Source organism: Metopolophium dirhodum, chromosome 3 (genome assembly GCF_019925205.1).
Source record: "Metopolophium dirhodum isolate CAU chromosome 3, ASM1992520v1, whole genome shotgun sequence".
Taxonomy (NCBI): Eukaryota; Metazoa; Arthropoda; class Insecta; order Hemiptera; family Aphididae; genus Metopolophium; species Metopolophium dirhodum.
The window spans coordinates 29761228-29778197 of NC_083562.1; the positions used below are offsets into that span (position 1 = coordinate 29761228).

The 16970-nt window shown below is 30.0% G+C and overlaps 2 protein-coding genes across 4 annotated transcripts; one reads left to right on the top strand and one right to left on the bottom strand.

The window, feature by feature from the left end:
* Positions 1-2839: 2839 nt before the first annotated feature.
* Positions 2840-5800, bottom strand: LOC132941262 (RNA-binding protein pno1). 2 transcript variants are annotated; one of them, XM_061009234.1, is made up of 3 exons: positions 5661-5800; positions 4865-5213; positions 2840-3150 (listed from the first exon to the last, which is right to left on the bottom strand). In XM_061009234.1, exons 2-3 carry the CDS (start codon positions 5204-5206, stop codon positions 2890-2892), a joined length of 603 nt encoding a protein of 200 aa, XP_060865217.1. In that variant the 5' UTR covers positions 5207-5213; positions 5661-5800; the 3' UTR covers positions 2840-2889. The 2 variants fall into 2 exon arrangements, with proteins under 2 accessions (XP_060865217.1, XP_060865216.1); XM_061009233.1 differs by lacking the exon at positions 5661-5800 and adding an exon at positions 5293-5397.
* A 202-nt stretch (positions 5801-6002) lies between these two features.
* On the top strand, positions 6003-15953 carry LOC132941258 (zinc finger-containing ubiquitin peptidase 1-like). Of its 2 annotated transcripts, XM_061009227.1 has the most exons (7): positions 6003-6742; positions 6835-6955; positions 9219-9509; positions 13295-13679; positions 13976-14106; positions 14192-14403; positions 15153-15953. In XM_061009227.1, exons 1-7 carry the CDS (start codon positions 6371-6373, stop codon positions 15186-15188), a joined length of 1548 nt encoding a protein of 515 aa, XP_060865210.1. In that variant the 5' UTR covers positions 6003-6370; the 3' UTR covers positions 15189-15953. The 2 variants fall into 2 exon arrangements, with proteins under 2 accessions (XP_060865210.1, XP_060865211.1); XM_061009228.1 differs by lacking the exons at positions 6003-6742; positions 6835-6955; positions 9219-9509 and adding an exon at positions 9544-13175.
* The last annotated feature ends 1017 nt before the right edge of the window (positions 15954-16970 follow it).

The window sequence follows — 16970 nt, forward strand, 5'->3', positions numbered from 1 at the left end:
GCATACATGACAGGAAGACTAAAATGAATAGGTATGCTCAGTAGAAAACCAATATTCACTATCACTACGCATTAGCCACACATGACGTCACGTTACCGCCAAATATTTTATCAATATAAAATTCAAATTCAATGTTTATGGACGACCACAGATATATTATAAAAGTACTTAATAACATAAGTATTTTTTTATTTTTATAGATCCGTGTGTATAACATAGACGTAAAGTGTAAAGACCGCACAGTAATAATTTTATTAAAATTGTATTTACTCATGATTTCAAATTTTCAAATATTATTAAGAGGACGTCCAGCCGCATTTATTTTCTCCGTCTTACACAAGTACGATATACACTGGTGTCCAGTGTTCACGCTAAGAGGCACCACTAAATATTTCCGTTCGACGTTCTTGAATCGAAATGGGGTTTTCACTGAATGACGGATGGTACTTAATTACATATTTTCAGATAAATTTCAAATTTTTTTACACAACATTTTTTTTTTATCTTCTTAGTGTTCAGTACCAAAGACAAATAATATATATTTATTATATGCCTATGGTAAGTACTATAGACGAGAGATTACTCAGTATTCACAGACCCGTTCATAGGCGTAAATAACGTGTGGGATTTGGATTTTGGTGGGCTAAAGCCATACGTTAATAATATAAATTGAATAAGCTTTAAACATTTTGGAAATGTTTGTGGGGGGGGGGGGGATTAGCAACCAAATCTCCCCCTCCCCCTATTTGCCCCTTTGCTGACACCACAGTTCAGTGGCCACTGGCCACCACCAGACGCCATTAGTGTACTCATCTGTTGAAGTACGCACGTTAACAGACGGCGCCAACATTTTGTTTTTCCTCTCCTCGAGAAAGGGGTTGTAAATACATTTGCGTGTTTCACGCATATTAGTAATTAATTATTACGATTACTCAGAGAGATTGCCAACTAATCACTCGACACTCACTGAGGTATATTATTAAACTAGGATAATTAAAATGTAAATGTCAATATTTGAATGATCATTCAGCATTAAACATTTTATATTATTCATTAGTTTGCTCCAATATTGAATATGCCCCTTTAATTTGACACTTAGATTAATATTTCAAATAATAGGTACCGTGTGTAGTACAGTATGCATGTGTTAAAATCAAAGCTTGTAGTGACTACCATTAAAAATAATGGTTCGAGGTTTTTTATATTATAAAATATATAATATTGAAAGAATTCCTCATTCGGGTATACCTACTAATAATTATATCATGTGGTTTTTTTCTAAATTGTTTCATTAAAAAAAAATTTCAATTGTTAGTCATGTCAATTTATATTTTTATTAATACACTATTTGATTGATGGTCCCAAACTTGATACATGATACTTGAAACTTTAAAATTACGTATCACAATGTATACAAGATACAATAATATTGCATCTTTGAGTCTGCCAAACCCTGATTGTTTCTAAATAGAAGTGAGTGAGTTTAGACTAAAACTTAGTATTGTGCCAAGTTTATTATACTATTAACCTTTTATGTATTCATTATCTTGGTTAGGTAATATTAGTTTTGTATGTGCTTTATTTTTTCAGTTGGCCTTGCAAAGTGAATAGTCCACCAAAATGAATAAATTGAAGTTGAAAAAATTAGGGAATGATAAAATAAATGTCCATCATTATGTTGACAAGGCTACGGCGACGGAGTGGTGTGGATACTGCTCACAACCACTGTGTGGTTGCAGGAGAGGGTGACACTCACGGAAATCACACAACACAATTTAAAAGTGAAAAGTCCACTGGGGACGTTTATTCAGGTTAATAACAATAACAACGATACACCACCGACGGTGATAGTATGACCCGTTCAGAAGCGTTCACGTGGCGGTCGAAAGCTTTAGTGACTTCAGTGATCGGACGAGGAGCCGGTGTATTCGACGTGGTATGATCACTGGCTGTGAGTTGTTGTTAAGACGGTCGGTAAAGGTGAACGAGAGTGCCGCGGCGGCCGGTACTCGCTTTGCGCGACTTGCCTTTCCGTCCCGCCTTATGCTTTTGCGGCACGATCGTCGTAGTCTGTGGTGGCGGTTGACAAAAGTGTAGATCGGTTGCTGTGTTACCTGTACTTTAGACTGGTTGCCGCTGCGTACCGTGTAAATGTGGATATGTATATCTTAGATTGTGATGTACACTTAAATATTTTAATTTATCTTGGTTTTTATAAATATTACGTTCACAAATATACTTAATACCATACAATTTCACAATTTATATATATAAATTATACGTCTGTACACCTATAATGTTCATATTTTGGATTTTGTAAGTTCTAGACTTTCCATTACCTAATTGTTAATATTACACTAGAGTCTACAAATATCTGTAATAAACATTGACACCTATTTTACAAAAATGTAAATTGTCTGGCGGTTACCCAATAATTAAAAAAAAAAATGTTTTTATATATTTTCGATTTTCAGTTATGACTCATGAGAACAATAATTTAAAACTAGACATAATTGTATAATTTTTTATCTGTGTGTTTTGAATAGGTAAATGTATAATATTTTGAATGAGAAATGTATTCTTCCAATGTAACAACCCTACAATATCACAACAATCCATCACACTATTTTTAAAGTATAAAAATCACAAAAATCCTAAAAGACAGTTAAAAGTATGGTGGCCTAGGAAATAACTTCAGTCTTGCAGCAAGACTAGTACTTGCTTAATTAACATGTTAGGTAGCACTTCCAGGTGAACATTGCATCCCTCTTTCAATTTGCTAATGAAAATTTTTTGTCACCAAAATTACTTATTGTACACAAACTTACACAGATTGTAATTATCTATTAATAAAAACACTTTTTTATTTTAATATTAACATATACAGTTTTATAGAACTTTACTCTTAGAGAGTTGTTGTAATTGTCCATAAACTTTAGAAGGTGGAGATCCAAGAATAAGATTACAAATAGCTCTCATAGCTACTTGTATATTTTGAAAAGATCCTAGTATATGAATTTTTGTGTCTGCTAACACTATTCTGGTTTTAGTAACGTTTTCGATGGTAAACTTTGTCCGTCCTCCTTTTCCTGCCAATCGTCCAATTGCACGAGACAAATGGTCTCCTTTTAATGTTTTTACGTCTTTCACCTAAATCAAAATATAACCAATATTAATATTTTCAAAAAAACTACATACATTTAAACTATTATTTTTAATATTATTATTTTACATCTTTAGCTTTTACAAAATATAGACGTACTTATATGAATATCAGATTTATATTTGGTGGTTGGGATGTTACTATTTTTTTGTAACAACTACTACTTCCCACAAAAAAATTGTTTGCTATCACCACTGTATATTTTTTTTATTTAGAGCTTTACTTTTAATGCAATTGTTTAAATATAGTGTGCTAAATTTTTTTTTAATGTTCATTAATAATTCATTTTTTTAGTCTTTATTCATAATTTGTTTATGATCTTCATTATTTTCATGTAATTGCAGTTTATATATTTTATATGGATCTAAAAAATATTTTACTAAAAATTGGCAGTTGCAACTAGACGGGATGTGAATAGTAAGTGAGTTACAAAAAATTGTGAGTTGTTACGCATTTTAAAAAAAGTTTATGGCTGTCAATTGATTAGGTGGGAAATAAATAAAACAATATTTTTAAAAGTATATCATAGATGATACACCAATATTACACTTAAGGGGATTTTATACCGTGATTTTCTGTTTTTGTCTAACACACGTGCAACATATTATTTTAGATGTTATTTTTGCCAAACATACCAATTGATCTAATGAAGCGATAAGAATTCTAAAAACAGATTTGAATTTGTCGTCAAGTCTACTTGAAATCGACTTTCCCACATTTTTTATTTTTTTTTGGTTTTAACTTCTCCAAAAATTTAAATACAACAATCTTTAAATACTCTTTTTTAATATAAAATTTTTAGGAATTTGGGGTATAATATCAAAAATGTGGGTAAGTCAATTTCAAGTAGACTTGACGATAAGTTCAAATCTGTTTTCAGAATCCTTATCGCTTCATTAGATCAATTGGTATGTTTGGCATAAAACACGTCTAAAATACTATGTCACGTGTGTTAGACAAAAACAGAAAATCACGGCATCGAATCCCCTTAAGTGTGATGTGCATCTTTGTTGTATTGTAAAAATCTTAAAACATTGTATTGCATTCAAATCATAAGTGGTGTACCTTAACTTGCAAATACACAGAAAAATCATGAAAAAAAATATTTTAGGTTTGATAACCTTTTCTATAACTAAAGGTGATTAGGATTATCGAGCGTGAAAATAAGTTCAATACTGAAATAGTTCTGATAATGATCAGCCTAGTGCCTACTTAAACTGTCAATCTCTATTCAGAATAACAAAAACTTTACTCTGTCTTACGAAAGGTACTAGTCAATCTTGCGCATAACCATGCCCCCACAAGACACTAGTAACAACGACAGAGGTCGTCGGTAACAGTCGTGGTACCGAGTCAACATGATGGCTGCATCGGCTACATCAATGCTGATCATTCACCATCGTAATACGTAGGTAATAATAGTGCGCACAATGCTCTGATGGCCAACAGTGTACATGCGCTAAACTTTTTTTCAAAAGACAAAGTATAAGCATGAAATGCATTTTTATTTTGCCATTTTAATTACTCAGCGTGAAATAAGACCGGCATGATACAATATTATACCTACCTACAATCTAAAATACTTGTCGAGTTGGTTGGTAAAAAATGTTAACGGGAGCATAAGCACCACAATTGGACTATAACTAAATGATATAGTAGTGTATAATGTATTAAACGTATATAGGCACGACTGGTACGTACTTCAAAAGATTCGACAAACAGATTGTCCAGTCTTATTAATGCTAACGCGTCTTCCACTTCGAACCCGTAGACAAACGCTTTGACAAAGTCTGCGGCCTTCTGCAAGTGTTGCGAGCCGATCTCGTCGTCGGGAACGGGATTTCTGATTTCCACATTTCTCGATTTGACGTTGAATCTAATATCCAGACGGAGATGATCGACGACGGGCGTGTAGATCTTTAACCAGTGTTCCTTGAGCGGCGTTAGCCTATGTGACGGCACGGGCACCTTGCGCACCTCCCGGTTGTCTGACGCCGACTTGGTGGACTGGATTTTCCTCAGTGGCCTGTTGTGAGTCGACATCCTTGCACTGTAATTGAGTTAAAAATTAAAATGGAATTCCCGGAAAGGCATAAGTATAAAAAAAAATATTATCGGGAAGACAATACCGCGTACACACGTGCAGGCATGCAGCTAAGATAAATGATAAATTGATAATTAAATTAAACAACAATATTATTGAGTATCTGAGTGATAACACTGATAAGTGGTTCAATTTGGTGATTGGCTTAAAAATACTAAAGAATAAGAGCCTAGAAGAAAAAAAAATCATATGTTTCGATGTCAGGAACAGATGTTCCAAGTAAGTGTTGCCATTCGTACCGTGGTTATGAGATTTTTATCCGACATTACAATTTACAACGGGACGTCTACTCGGCCGATCGTAGTAAAAGCCATGTTATAACTATAAAACTATTAACTAACAGTTAGTTACATCATGGTAAAAGCCAAAGGGGCGAACGAACAATATTAATACCATAACGAAGAGTATCCGTGATCCGTCCACCGTCTGTCTGGGGTCCGTGGGGTCCGTCGTCTTATAAAGACCGTACAGAAATATTATAAGCATACACGATAATATATTTGCTTAGATTATATCTGTGGGTATCCAGCATCCGCCATTCGACCATGGAGTAATATATATATATATATATTACTCTGTGCATTCGACGGATCGAACCACAGATTTCTGTATTAATAGTGCAGTCTGTGGATCGAACCCTACCGCGACGACGATGACCTCGTTCAGCAGCTGGCCAGTCCGTAGCGTTGGCCAACCTTTGTCGCCCCGTACCTTTGTTATCTGGTTCTGGGATATTGATAATCGAATCGTCGTAACTCGTAATTCATAATATAATAATAACATTATATTATTATTATGCTCGGTGTGATATTATATACACACATAATATTGCATTATACATTATTATTATTATACACGCATTACGCACACGAAGAATAAAAAGGAGGAATCTAAAATTAATTTTTCTGCCTTGTTTTCATAAACATATTTTCTCTCCATTCGTATTTCGTTGACTGTTTTACTGTTTGACGGCGACGACGACGACGACGACGACAACGACGATTAACGTTAACGACTTTCGGCGACGGATACTCCTTTTCCGTCCAGACCGTTCGCTGCCCCGTCTTCTCTTTTGTCGCGTTTTCCAAACGTATTGCTGAGAAATGTCGCTGAGATCGAAGACGGTGTGCGAGATATGCGGCGAATCGTTTTTGACAGAAAACAAACTCTCCAACCATATAACGGAACGACACGTCCACTCCTCCACGAGCCCATCGCCAAGCGTCGGTTCGTCGTCCAAACGTCGGAAACTGGACGCTGACTCGGACGTCAGGTGTCCGCTCTGCGATTACGTAGACCTGGACACCGACCGTCTGCAGCAACACGTCAATCGCATGCACTTTGACCCTGGCAGTCCCCGTCGACCGGGAACCGTAGACTTCCCTTGCCCGATATGCCCACTGGCGTTTGACCACTGTGATAATCTCGAAACTCACATAAACGAAGAACACCACGATATTGTTAGCCCTCAAACGGTAATGTAAAGACGTCACAGTGTCCGTCGCTGCCGCACCCCATTAATTTTGTTACTGTCATTATAATATCATGTTTTTTTCTATGTCTGCAGGACTGTGATAGTCAGAGGATACCGTTGTTGGAAAATATCAACGAAGGTTGTGTGATATGCGGAATGAAAAATTTTGATAGCTTAAGAGATTTGGATGCACACATTGAGCAACATTACCGAGGTAATACGGTATTCCTAATACCTATTCTATTTTATGTACTTTATTCTTTTACTGATATGAACTGTTTTAATTTGTATGCTAGTGTGCGTTGGAAAATTATTTATCAATTTATAACTCCAATACAATTGAATACAATACATATATATTATGATTTGTTCTCTACAAATTAATCTAGTTACTAATTACTATAATACGCTTAAATTGTATTGCCATTAACAAACAGTGTGCCCATGAAAATTGAATAGGCTTGTCAGCAAGATATATGTCTAAATAAAATTAATAAAGCAACCAATACAATTAAAAATTAATTATTTTTGATAGAATACATTTTTAAGAAATTTCATATTAGTAACATATAGGTACATAGGTATATTGGAACAATTTAGATTTAGAATTTTTTAGCACAATTTTCTTAAACTAATCATAACAACTCTGTAGTTTGGATTTTTACAAGTTACAATTTTCATTTATTAATTATTTGGGCGCGGATTTTAATGTAATAAAAAAGTCAAAATATGTAAGTACCTATTAAAAACCATGAAATATTTAACAAATAGTTTTTATTTAACATTCATTAAACAATTGTAATTATATAAAAAAAATAAAAGTACTGAATAGAAAAACAAATAAACAAATGACAACAACTTGTCATTAGATTAATAGGCTATAAGTTATAACAAATAATAGATATGGCAACTTTTAAAACTGTTTGCCTATTTTATTGTATTTATTACAACATTCTCTATTACAATTTATGACAGATTGATTATATTTCCCACAGAATAATGAATATTGTTAATATGTCTATGAATAGGTTTAGGTATATAAAAATACTAAATATTTAACAAAATAATTTGTTTGTATTGGTAAAATATTTAAGAAAAAGTATTAATTTCAAAGCATGTAATATTGAATAAGTTTTATTATATTTAAAATGTTCTGAAATGTGCACAATTTCAATCAGAATTAGGAAACCTGCTATCAAATAAAACATGTATTTTTTTCAAATGTTAAAATAGCTTAAAATAATTAATTCTAATATTTTGTTGAAAAATTAGAATATAACTAATATTAATTGGTGGGGTGTTTCAAGCCTCTAGAATATTAATATTTTTTGTAATACAACATCACTAAAATTATTATTTTCAACTTAAGACACTTAGGGCCGTTCTTACAATGTCCGGTAAAGTGTCAGCTAACGTTAACCGACCGATAACAGATTTTATTACTGGCAGAATTCGGCCTGTTAAGTGTCGGTTATCTTTAACCAGACATTTAAGAACGGCCCTTAAAAAGAATAACAGTGCATTTTTTTTTTTTTTTAATTACTAAACAAAACTTATTATAAAGAACCTTATACTATATTTTTGAGCTGTATTGGTATAATTGTATAAAAATTTAGGTTTTAACTATAAATACTTAAATATTATATCAAAAAATAAAAAATTATATATCTCTAAATAACTCAAATAGAGCAAAAATATTTTGATATTTGCACTATGTATAAAAAATGCCAATATACATTTAGTGTTTCAAGAATACAATTATTCCTTTCTGAATTATAACAAAAACAAAATGTTTTTATTTTCCCACTGTTTATTTATAAGATTTCTATGATATTTCCTGCCCAAAACGTGAAGGCAGATACAAATAAACAAAAACATTGTACAAAACAAATACATTCCTTGTTCCAATTAGATACTAATTTAAATGTTGAATCTATTTGATAAAAAATGTTTGTGTTTGGATCAGAATTAACCCGATACCATGCAATTACAAAAGGTGGAATTTTTCTCTTTTTAGGGTTCTGTATGGTAGAACGGGACCCTATTACTAAGGCTCCGCTGCCTGTCTGTCACCATGCTGTATCTCATGAACCATAAAAGTTAGACAGTTGAAATTTTCACAGATGTATTTCTGTTGCCGCTATAACAACAATTACTAAAAATCCTAGAATATATAATATAAGTAGTGTTACCAACATGTTTATAGATAATGTTACGGAATCCTTCAAGCGCGAGTCTGACTTGACCGGTTTTTAAATTTTTTTGTTACATATTAACATTTGATAAAATATGTATACTATATTTTTTTAATTGCCACGAAAAGAGTTAAATTGATTGTATTTATCCAATTTCATTTTAAAAACCCGGATACCAATAAAGGAATTTTTTATTATAGGTTAAAAGCCTTGGTTATTACTTATTATATTAACCTATATATTGATTATAAAAATGTTTCAATATAATTTTTTTATTTTTAGGTTCAACACCACCTACTCAAGATCATTTAACCAATCATGATCAGCTTTTGGCCAAACAATTGGAAAAACAAGAACGTGAACGTATGAAACATAAAGAACAGGAAGATTTTCAAAAGTTACAAGCTGCTTATGGGATGGACAACAAAGGCAATTATAATCAACAAACTATGACTAACCTACAAGAAGCTGTATCCAGTGGCGAATTAACGGTTTATGATTACTATGAAAAAATATATGAAATAAAAATTGCTGAAAGTAAAGGACTTGATACTGGTGAATCAGCTACTAGAGGTTAGTTTAATTGTTAAAATTATTATTTATTGAAATCTGTCTATTTATACAGTTAGGAATAACTCAATCAAATTTTATTTACTCTTCAGTAGTACTTAGCAGTGACGTCATTTCAGTTTTCAATAGAGGGGGGCAATGGTATTGACCGGCCCGAATGGGTAAAAAAAAAACCGCTCGCTTCGCTTAATAAAATATAATAATGGTAAAACGGCAACAACTGGACACCGGCCCATCAGCCCGCTTTTAAAATCAGATAGGGGCAAATGCCCATCTTGCCTCCTCCCCCCCAAAAAAAAAATGACGCCATTGGTACTTGGTGGTTTTGTAAATTGTTCCTCAAACCCTGGCATAATCAGTTATGTATACCACATACACTCGCCAAATTTACAATGATACGTGTATACCTGTGCGTATTAGAATTTTCAGTGACCTAAAGAAAATATTCTGATAATTTGTATTTTTCATTTTCAAAATTTATTTAATATGTTTTAGGTTATAATAAAATGTTTCTGCTTTTGAGGCGTATTTATAAATAAAAAAAAAAAAAAATGTTCTGCTTAAGTATGTGTGTGGTAATGAGTATATTGTATAATATACCTATTCTATATGTTATATTATGTCCAAACTCTTACAAGATGTGTACATTTCACATTTATTATAATCATATTATACAATTTATTTTCATTTTTTTATGTAAATATTACTAGAAATATCCATAGACAACCTTAAAGTACAAACTACTTGTACCTAATTGGCATAATAAGAGCTTAAGTAAATCAATACATTTTTCTAGTAATATATCACTGAACACACTTAAGTCGTAATGAAAAACCCAATGACCCAAACCTAATCTTATAGGCTATAAGTATATAATTTGGTTACAAGTTAGCCATCTACATATCTTTTGTAATAAAATATGTTGTTTTAAATTGAATACAACTATAGTTAGAAAATAAATAGGTGGCAATTATTTCAGTGAAAATACATCTGTCAGCAATGTTTGCTCAAAACTATATAATAACTATTATTTTTCTGATTTAATTTTCAAAATATTTTAGCTTTTTTTTATTATTTTTACTACATATACATATATTTGAAATTTTTGAATGTTTTGTTTTGATTTATGTAGGTACATACATTTTTGTTTTTGAGTTATAAAGTTAGAAAATTAATTTAATACAACTGTACAAGGTTCTCAGAATTAGTTACTCAAAAGTTAATAACAATTATAAGATATACAGTAGATTCTGCTCATTGTGGATACATTGGGACCAAACTCATTTACCCACATTAAACGGTTAGGTTAGACCATATAAACTGAAATTAGTTAGTTAGTATGTGTTGGAATTGGGATCAGACCTTACCTTTTTCCCATATTAATCGGTGTACACATAAGGCGGAATCCACTGTAAATATAATACATCATTATGACTTAAAATAAATAATAATAGTAAAATAGATTACCAATATCAATATAATTATATAGTGAAATAGTTAGGTATCTTATTATTAATCTAACCATAATGATTTAATGTGTAGTTTGTACCATATTTATTGTCTTAACTTTTAGTTTTAGTTTAATTTAATTGTTCTATATTATTACAAATGTAATTGTGTAATTTATCAACATTTCCAAAAGGGGTTTAAAACCGTCACCAATTTATAATTATAAAAATAAATTATACATAATATAGGCCAGCAAACCAACTCAAAATGAGTTTCTCGATTTTATATCTTCAACAACATACTAGATTGTTACCACATTTATTTCAATTAGTTTTATTAAGACTAAGAAGATCGCTAAAACATAAAAACAATATAACTGATAAAATGAAAATTATAAGGATTTTTATTGGTTATATTATAGCTTGCTTTTTTTCTTTAACAATATTTGTGGTTCATAAAATGTATACAATATACTATTATTAGGTATAATATGATTCTTAATTGCTACAAGGTTATATAATTTAATCACATACAATTACTGTCAACAAAGAAATTTTTAAATAAAGAAAACCATCTGTGTTCAGTATTTAACATTAAGGCACCTAGTGCTAGTGTAATTTTGTACACAAAAATACGCTCTACGGTAATAATTATCCTGTTCTGTAGAATCACCAAATTTGATAATTTTTTTTTTAATTTATAGAGGCCGCATCAAAGTCTATTTTTAAATATTTTAATCTCAAACTTGATAATATGTTTTCAAAAATAATACAATTTTAAGTGTTTTTTTGTAAATTATACTATACCGTTATTTAAAATAAAATAAAAAATTTGAGTTTGATGCGGCCTGTAGGAAGTCATTTTCTTTCAGATAAAAAAATAGTTATCAAAATCTAACAATTCTACAGTCTAAAAATTATTCCCGTGAAGTAATTTTTTTCTCCATATAATACACCCTATCAGCTCCTCTTAAATAGGTATCGGGTAGTAGATTAGTGGAAAAGTATTATAATTAAGGTGGCAACTAAAATATAAAATTTAATTTTGATTAACTGGCACCGGGCCCTTTAAACTGATTAAAGTACTTATTGACTTATTGTTGATAATTTTTTAAATGACAAAAAAAAATGATTTACTGATTTGTATTATATTTTAATCAAGACTATAAACAAGGTTATGTTAAACTATAATTTCAATAACAACTAACTATGATATTTTTATCTTATCAATTGTCAACCATATGTTTTTTTTTATTGTTTATTAAATACTATAGACATATTATTATATATATATCAATATTGTATTATATTATGTCTATGATTAAAGACAAATAACTTAATAACATTGATATTAATCTATTTAGCAAGGATTCTTATATTTTCTGAAGTAATAAGTACCTAATAACATTACAATAACACAATTTATACAACATTCTATTTATTGTTATTTTAAGTAATGTTATAAACTTTTGAGCATATTCACTTTTTAATTTTGTAGTTTTTCTTGGAATTGTTTTGTGAAATGTGAAAATTAAAGAATTTTGAATGTGAAATTTATACAAAATGTCTTCTGAAACAGTATATCTGCCTTGCGAGTTTTGCAACAAAATCATTGATTTAAAAAATGTACACACTCATCAAGCTGAATGTCAAACAAACAATGATCTTTTAAATAAATGTCATGATGAAAACAATGATGTCACTCTTCCGTGCGAGTTTTGTGAGAATCTTATAGATTTAAATAATCTGATGTGTCATCAAATTGTGTGTCGAAAAAAATTGAAGAAAATAAAAAACAAAGTTTTAAATATCGGCGAAAAAACTGGATCAAGTGTATATTCCAAAAATATGCAACTATCAAGTGTTAATGAAAAAGTACCTTATCAAGATGAATTTAATCTAAGCCTTTTAAGTGAATCAAAAAAAAAAAATTCTGTCCAAAACAGTAGCCATAATTTAGATTTTAACTTGCCCAGTACTAGTAAAAACTATGCAGTTCCTGCTGCAATGTTAAGAAAACCAAATTCAACTGATGATCACTCATCTAGTAGTTCATTATCATCAAAACAAAGTATGATTTTACCAGTGAAATGTAATTTTGACATAAAATCAACGGGTGTCACCAATGTAAAAAACAATATGCATAATGATAGGTCACCATTTTTAAGTTCATATGGAAGCGATTTTCAGAATGATTCTACTAGCAAAAATGTATCTTACAGTGAGCATAACTGGCCATGTGTAATACATGGATTATAATATTATATTGACAGATTTTAAATATTAATTTTATTCTTTTGTTTAGTATTTATGTTATACATTTTATTTTAATTGTTTTAGACTTGATTGAGTATATTCGTCACTTCAGTGCATCATCACCAAATGTAGTAGAATTACATTTGGCTTCTCCGACCGACCATTATAGATCGACTTATGGTGACAAAGGTTGGGGATGTGGATACAGGAATATGCAAATGTTGATGTCCAGTATGCTTTTACAAATGGATTACAATGAACATATATCAAGAGTATGGGAAGTTGAGAAAGGACCTCTGCCACGTGCTTGGATGCCATCCATATCGAGATTACAGCAACATTTAGAGAAATCATGGAGCATGGGTATTGATGAACCTGGTAGAGAACAACTAGGTGGTACTGTGTACAACACGAAGAAATGGATTGGAGCCACTGAAGTTGTTACTATGCTAACAGCTTTGAAAATTAAGTAAGTTTCATTTTGAACTAGGTGGAAAAAATGTCATTGGACTAATTTTATACCATCAATACAAATAATGCAGATTTAACTTTATATTTGATTGCAAAAAACATACATATTAACATACTGATTTATAAGTTGTTTTTTTAAATTAATAAATATATGATTCTTTTAAAGTCCCTCACACATTTCTGATCGGTCTTTATGTACAATGAATGGGAAAAAAACATAATGTGATTAACATTTTACATTATATAATGTTGTCATGTAACGTATCTAATAATTCAATATATTTGATTGTTCAGAACATTATTAATAGACTTTCGAAAACCAACTGGTTCAAAAAATACTCATCCAGAAATGTTTCATTGGTTGTATGAACATTTTAGCAATAGAAAAAAACAATTTATTCCTCCAGTTTATATACAACATGAAGGTAATTATACTGGTTTTTTTCTGCACACTTGGTAAAAGCTAATAAATTACACCAGTAAGTGATGATATTATTTGTTGTTATTTAGGTCATAGTCGAACTGTTGTCGGTGTTGAAAAACTATCCGATGGAACAATTTTACTTTTAGTATTAGATCCAAGTGGTCATTATGATAAATTAAGAACAGAAGCTGGGATGTCGACTATGTCACATATAAGAAAATCTATGTACACATTCAAGGCAAAAGAGTATCAACTAGTCACAGTCAGTGGCATAATCACAAGTGATTCAGAATTTGAAGTAAGTAACATTTTCTCTGTCATTGAACTCTGCTTTTAACTATGGGTTTCTCAAATATTTGTCCATTACGTCTATTACAGATTTTTACGTGTTTACTAGCTTTTATACTTGACCTATCTAATCGAAATAATAATTATTCTATTTTTAGTAATTATTATAATAACTTATGTGTATTTATGTAACTGATGTCCGTATGAATAGTGTCAATGTATGTATCACATTATTTTACTCCTGTCTGTATACAACCCATTATTAGGTAGATCAGTGATTCTCAAGCCGGGGGTCGCCAGATGATTATTTATTTAGGGTCACCATTACATAAATTATGAAAAAACCTATGCATGCGTCTACATAGAAATACTTTTAGGTGCTGAGAAAAATTCATTTTTTTTTGGTTGTCGCTTGAAACACGTTGAAAATCACTAAGGTAGTTGACTTACTAGACAATTAGCATATATATATCCAAATTGATCTCTGGTGATAAATAATTTTTCAGCAGTATTGTAAATTTATATTTGAGGAGAATTTATTTTTCTGGAAGTTGTAGCATGTAAGTGTAGACTGGATCTCAGTTAGATGCTGGGTTAAATATTAGAATAGGCTTATAACTACCTCCGCTCATTGGTTATCTCTAATTTTCATTATTTACTTTTCTTTGCCTTTGAATAGTTTTGAAATACTTTTCAAATTGGTCAACATACCAGATTTATTACAAAGATTAATACCTAATAATGTTTTAATTGTTGCAGAGTGGCAAAACAATTAAATCTACCCGTGGTTCATAACAACTATCAAGAAACTACAATTCATTTTGCAGAGCTTACAGATTTTGTTAATATTTTAATTTTCCTTTTTATACATTCTAAATCCCGTCAAATAAAATTATAGCCTAAATGCGAACTATATTGTTTAACACTTTTAGAATGTTCTAGTACCTATATTACAAGTTACTACGTTTAATGTTTATAATATAATCACACTTAAAATCCACCATTACAGGTAGTGATTTTAATAAAATATTGTAGTTTATAGAAAATCATTTGTTTTGTAATTTAATTTATTTATTATCTAAACAAGCACTTGTAAATTAAATAGTGTTTGGTTTTTAAATTAATACATTTAATAGACTAGACAAAATTAATGTATCTACAATGTAAATTTGTACAAAAAAAAAAAAAAAACATTTACATCAGACTTTAGGAATGCTTGCTATTCAAATATTAAAACCCATTTTTCTCATGCATTCCTTATGTGCTTCAATTAGATGCCCACATTTTTCTTCTCCGTTTTCCATGATACTGTAAAAAAGAAATAATTAATTAACAAAGAATGGTTTATTTGTTAATGAATCTTGAGCTTTTTTTTGTAGTTAATTATTAGAGAAAACATCAATAATTTGGGTTTTCCATAAAATATACATAAATATTTATATATATATATATATATATATGTGTATGTAAATTTAGTTTTAGGAATAACAGATTTAAGATATATTTTTTACTTATATGATAATAATACTTGAATACTGTCAAAATAAAAATATTATTAGATTTTTGTTGATTTAGTTTTGTCTTTTTTTATATACATTACATATTATTATATTTTAAATAGTATGGGCTATAATAAATGTTATTATATGGTTAGATATGATGAAGTGTATAAAATATTATATTAGAGTAGAACAACATGAGATTGTACAAAATATTAAATATCTATAAATTACTAATATATTACATTAACTACAAATGGTATTAAACTGTATTTATTATATTTAATCAAATCATAACAATATAGTTAAATTATAAAATGTTGGAGATCTATATTTTTATAAACGGATAAGATATATTCAAATAATAATTATATTTGTTCAGGAATTTTCCATTTTTACTAACTCATACTTGGGAAATGATTTAAAACTTGTAACACGGATAAAATATATTTTGTTTATTAGAACTAAACAAAAAATGTTTTTAACTGTCAATTTTTAACGTACAAATTCAGTTTCACCACTTTATATTGGAATTGCTTTTGACTCAACTGAATTTTCAGTTATAATGCAGTTATAAAGCTAAATTTTAATAGCACTCAAAATTCTGTTTATTTCATTGTTCAATCTTGCATTTATTGAAATAAAAAACTAGTGAATGGAATTCTTAATTATTTCTTAAAAAGAAATTTACAGATTATAAAATTTTGAAAGTTTGGAACTGTTCCAAACAATATTTTGCACTTGGAAAGATGACTCATTCCAGAATCCAAATACACTAAGTATTTGAGTCGCTACAGGTACAGATGTGAAAGTATATTTTCCACAACGAACTCGATCAAATCGAAACAACAAAATTTTTTAATGAAATTAAACAATGTAACATGTGGTTCATTAACACAAAACGCTTCTAAACTTTTAATTCTTTTGAAACACTGATCTACTCAAGAGAATGATGTTTGTAGGGCTATGAACATAATATTTCTGGCACATGAATTTTTATTAAAACTGAACACGACATTTTGGCATGTGGCACGAAAAAGGTTTGACACCACCGTTCTATAAAATAGAATTTCATCAG

What these genes read in the sequence shown, in the direction of transcription:
- LOC132941258 (XM_061009227.1), top strand. Translation starts at nt 6,371, where the DNA reads ATGTCGCTGAGATCGAAGACGGTGTGCGAGATATGCGGCGAATCGTTT. An exon ending in ATATTGTTAGCCCTCAAACG is followed by an intron (nt 6,743 to 6,834) that starts GTAATGTAAAGA and finishes CTATGTCTGCAG; the next exon opens with GACTGTGATAGTCAGAGGAT. An exon ending in CATTGAGCAACATTACCGAG is followed by an intron (nt 6,956 to 9,218) that starts GTAATACGGTAT and finishes TTTTATTTTTAG; the next exon opens with GTTCAACACCACCTACTCAA.
- LOC132941262 (XM_061009234.1), bottom strand. Translation starts at nt 5,206, where the DNA reads ATGTCGACTCACAACAGGCCACTGAGGAAAATCCAGTCCACCAAGTCG. An exon ending in TGTTTGTCGAATCTTTTGAA is followed by an intron (nt 3,151 to 4,864) that starts GTACGTACCAGT and finishes ATTTTGATTTAG; the next exon opens with GTGAAAGACGTAAAAACATT.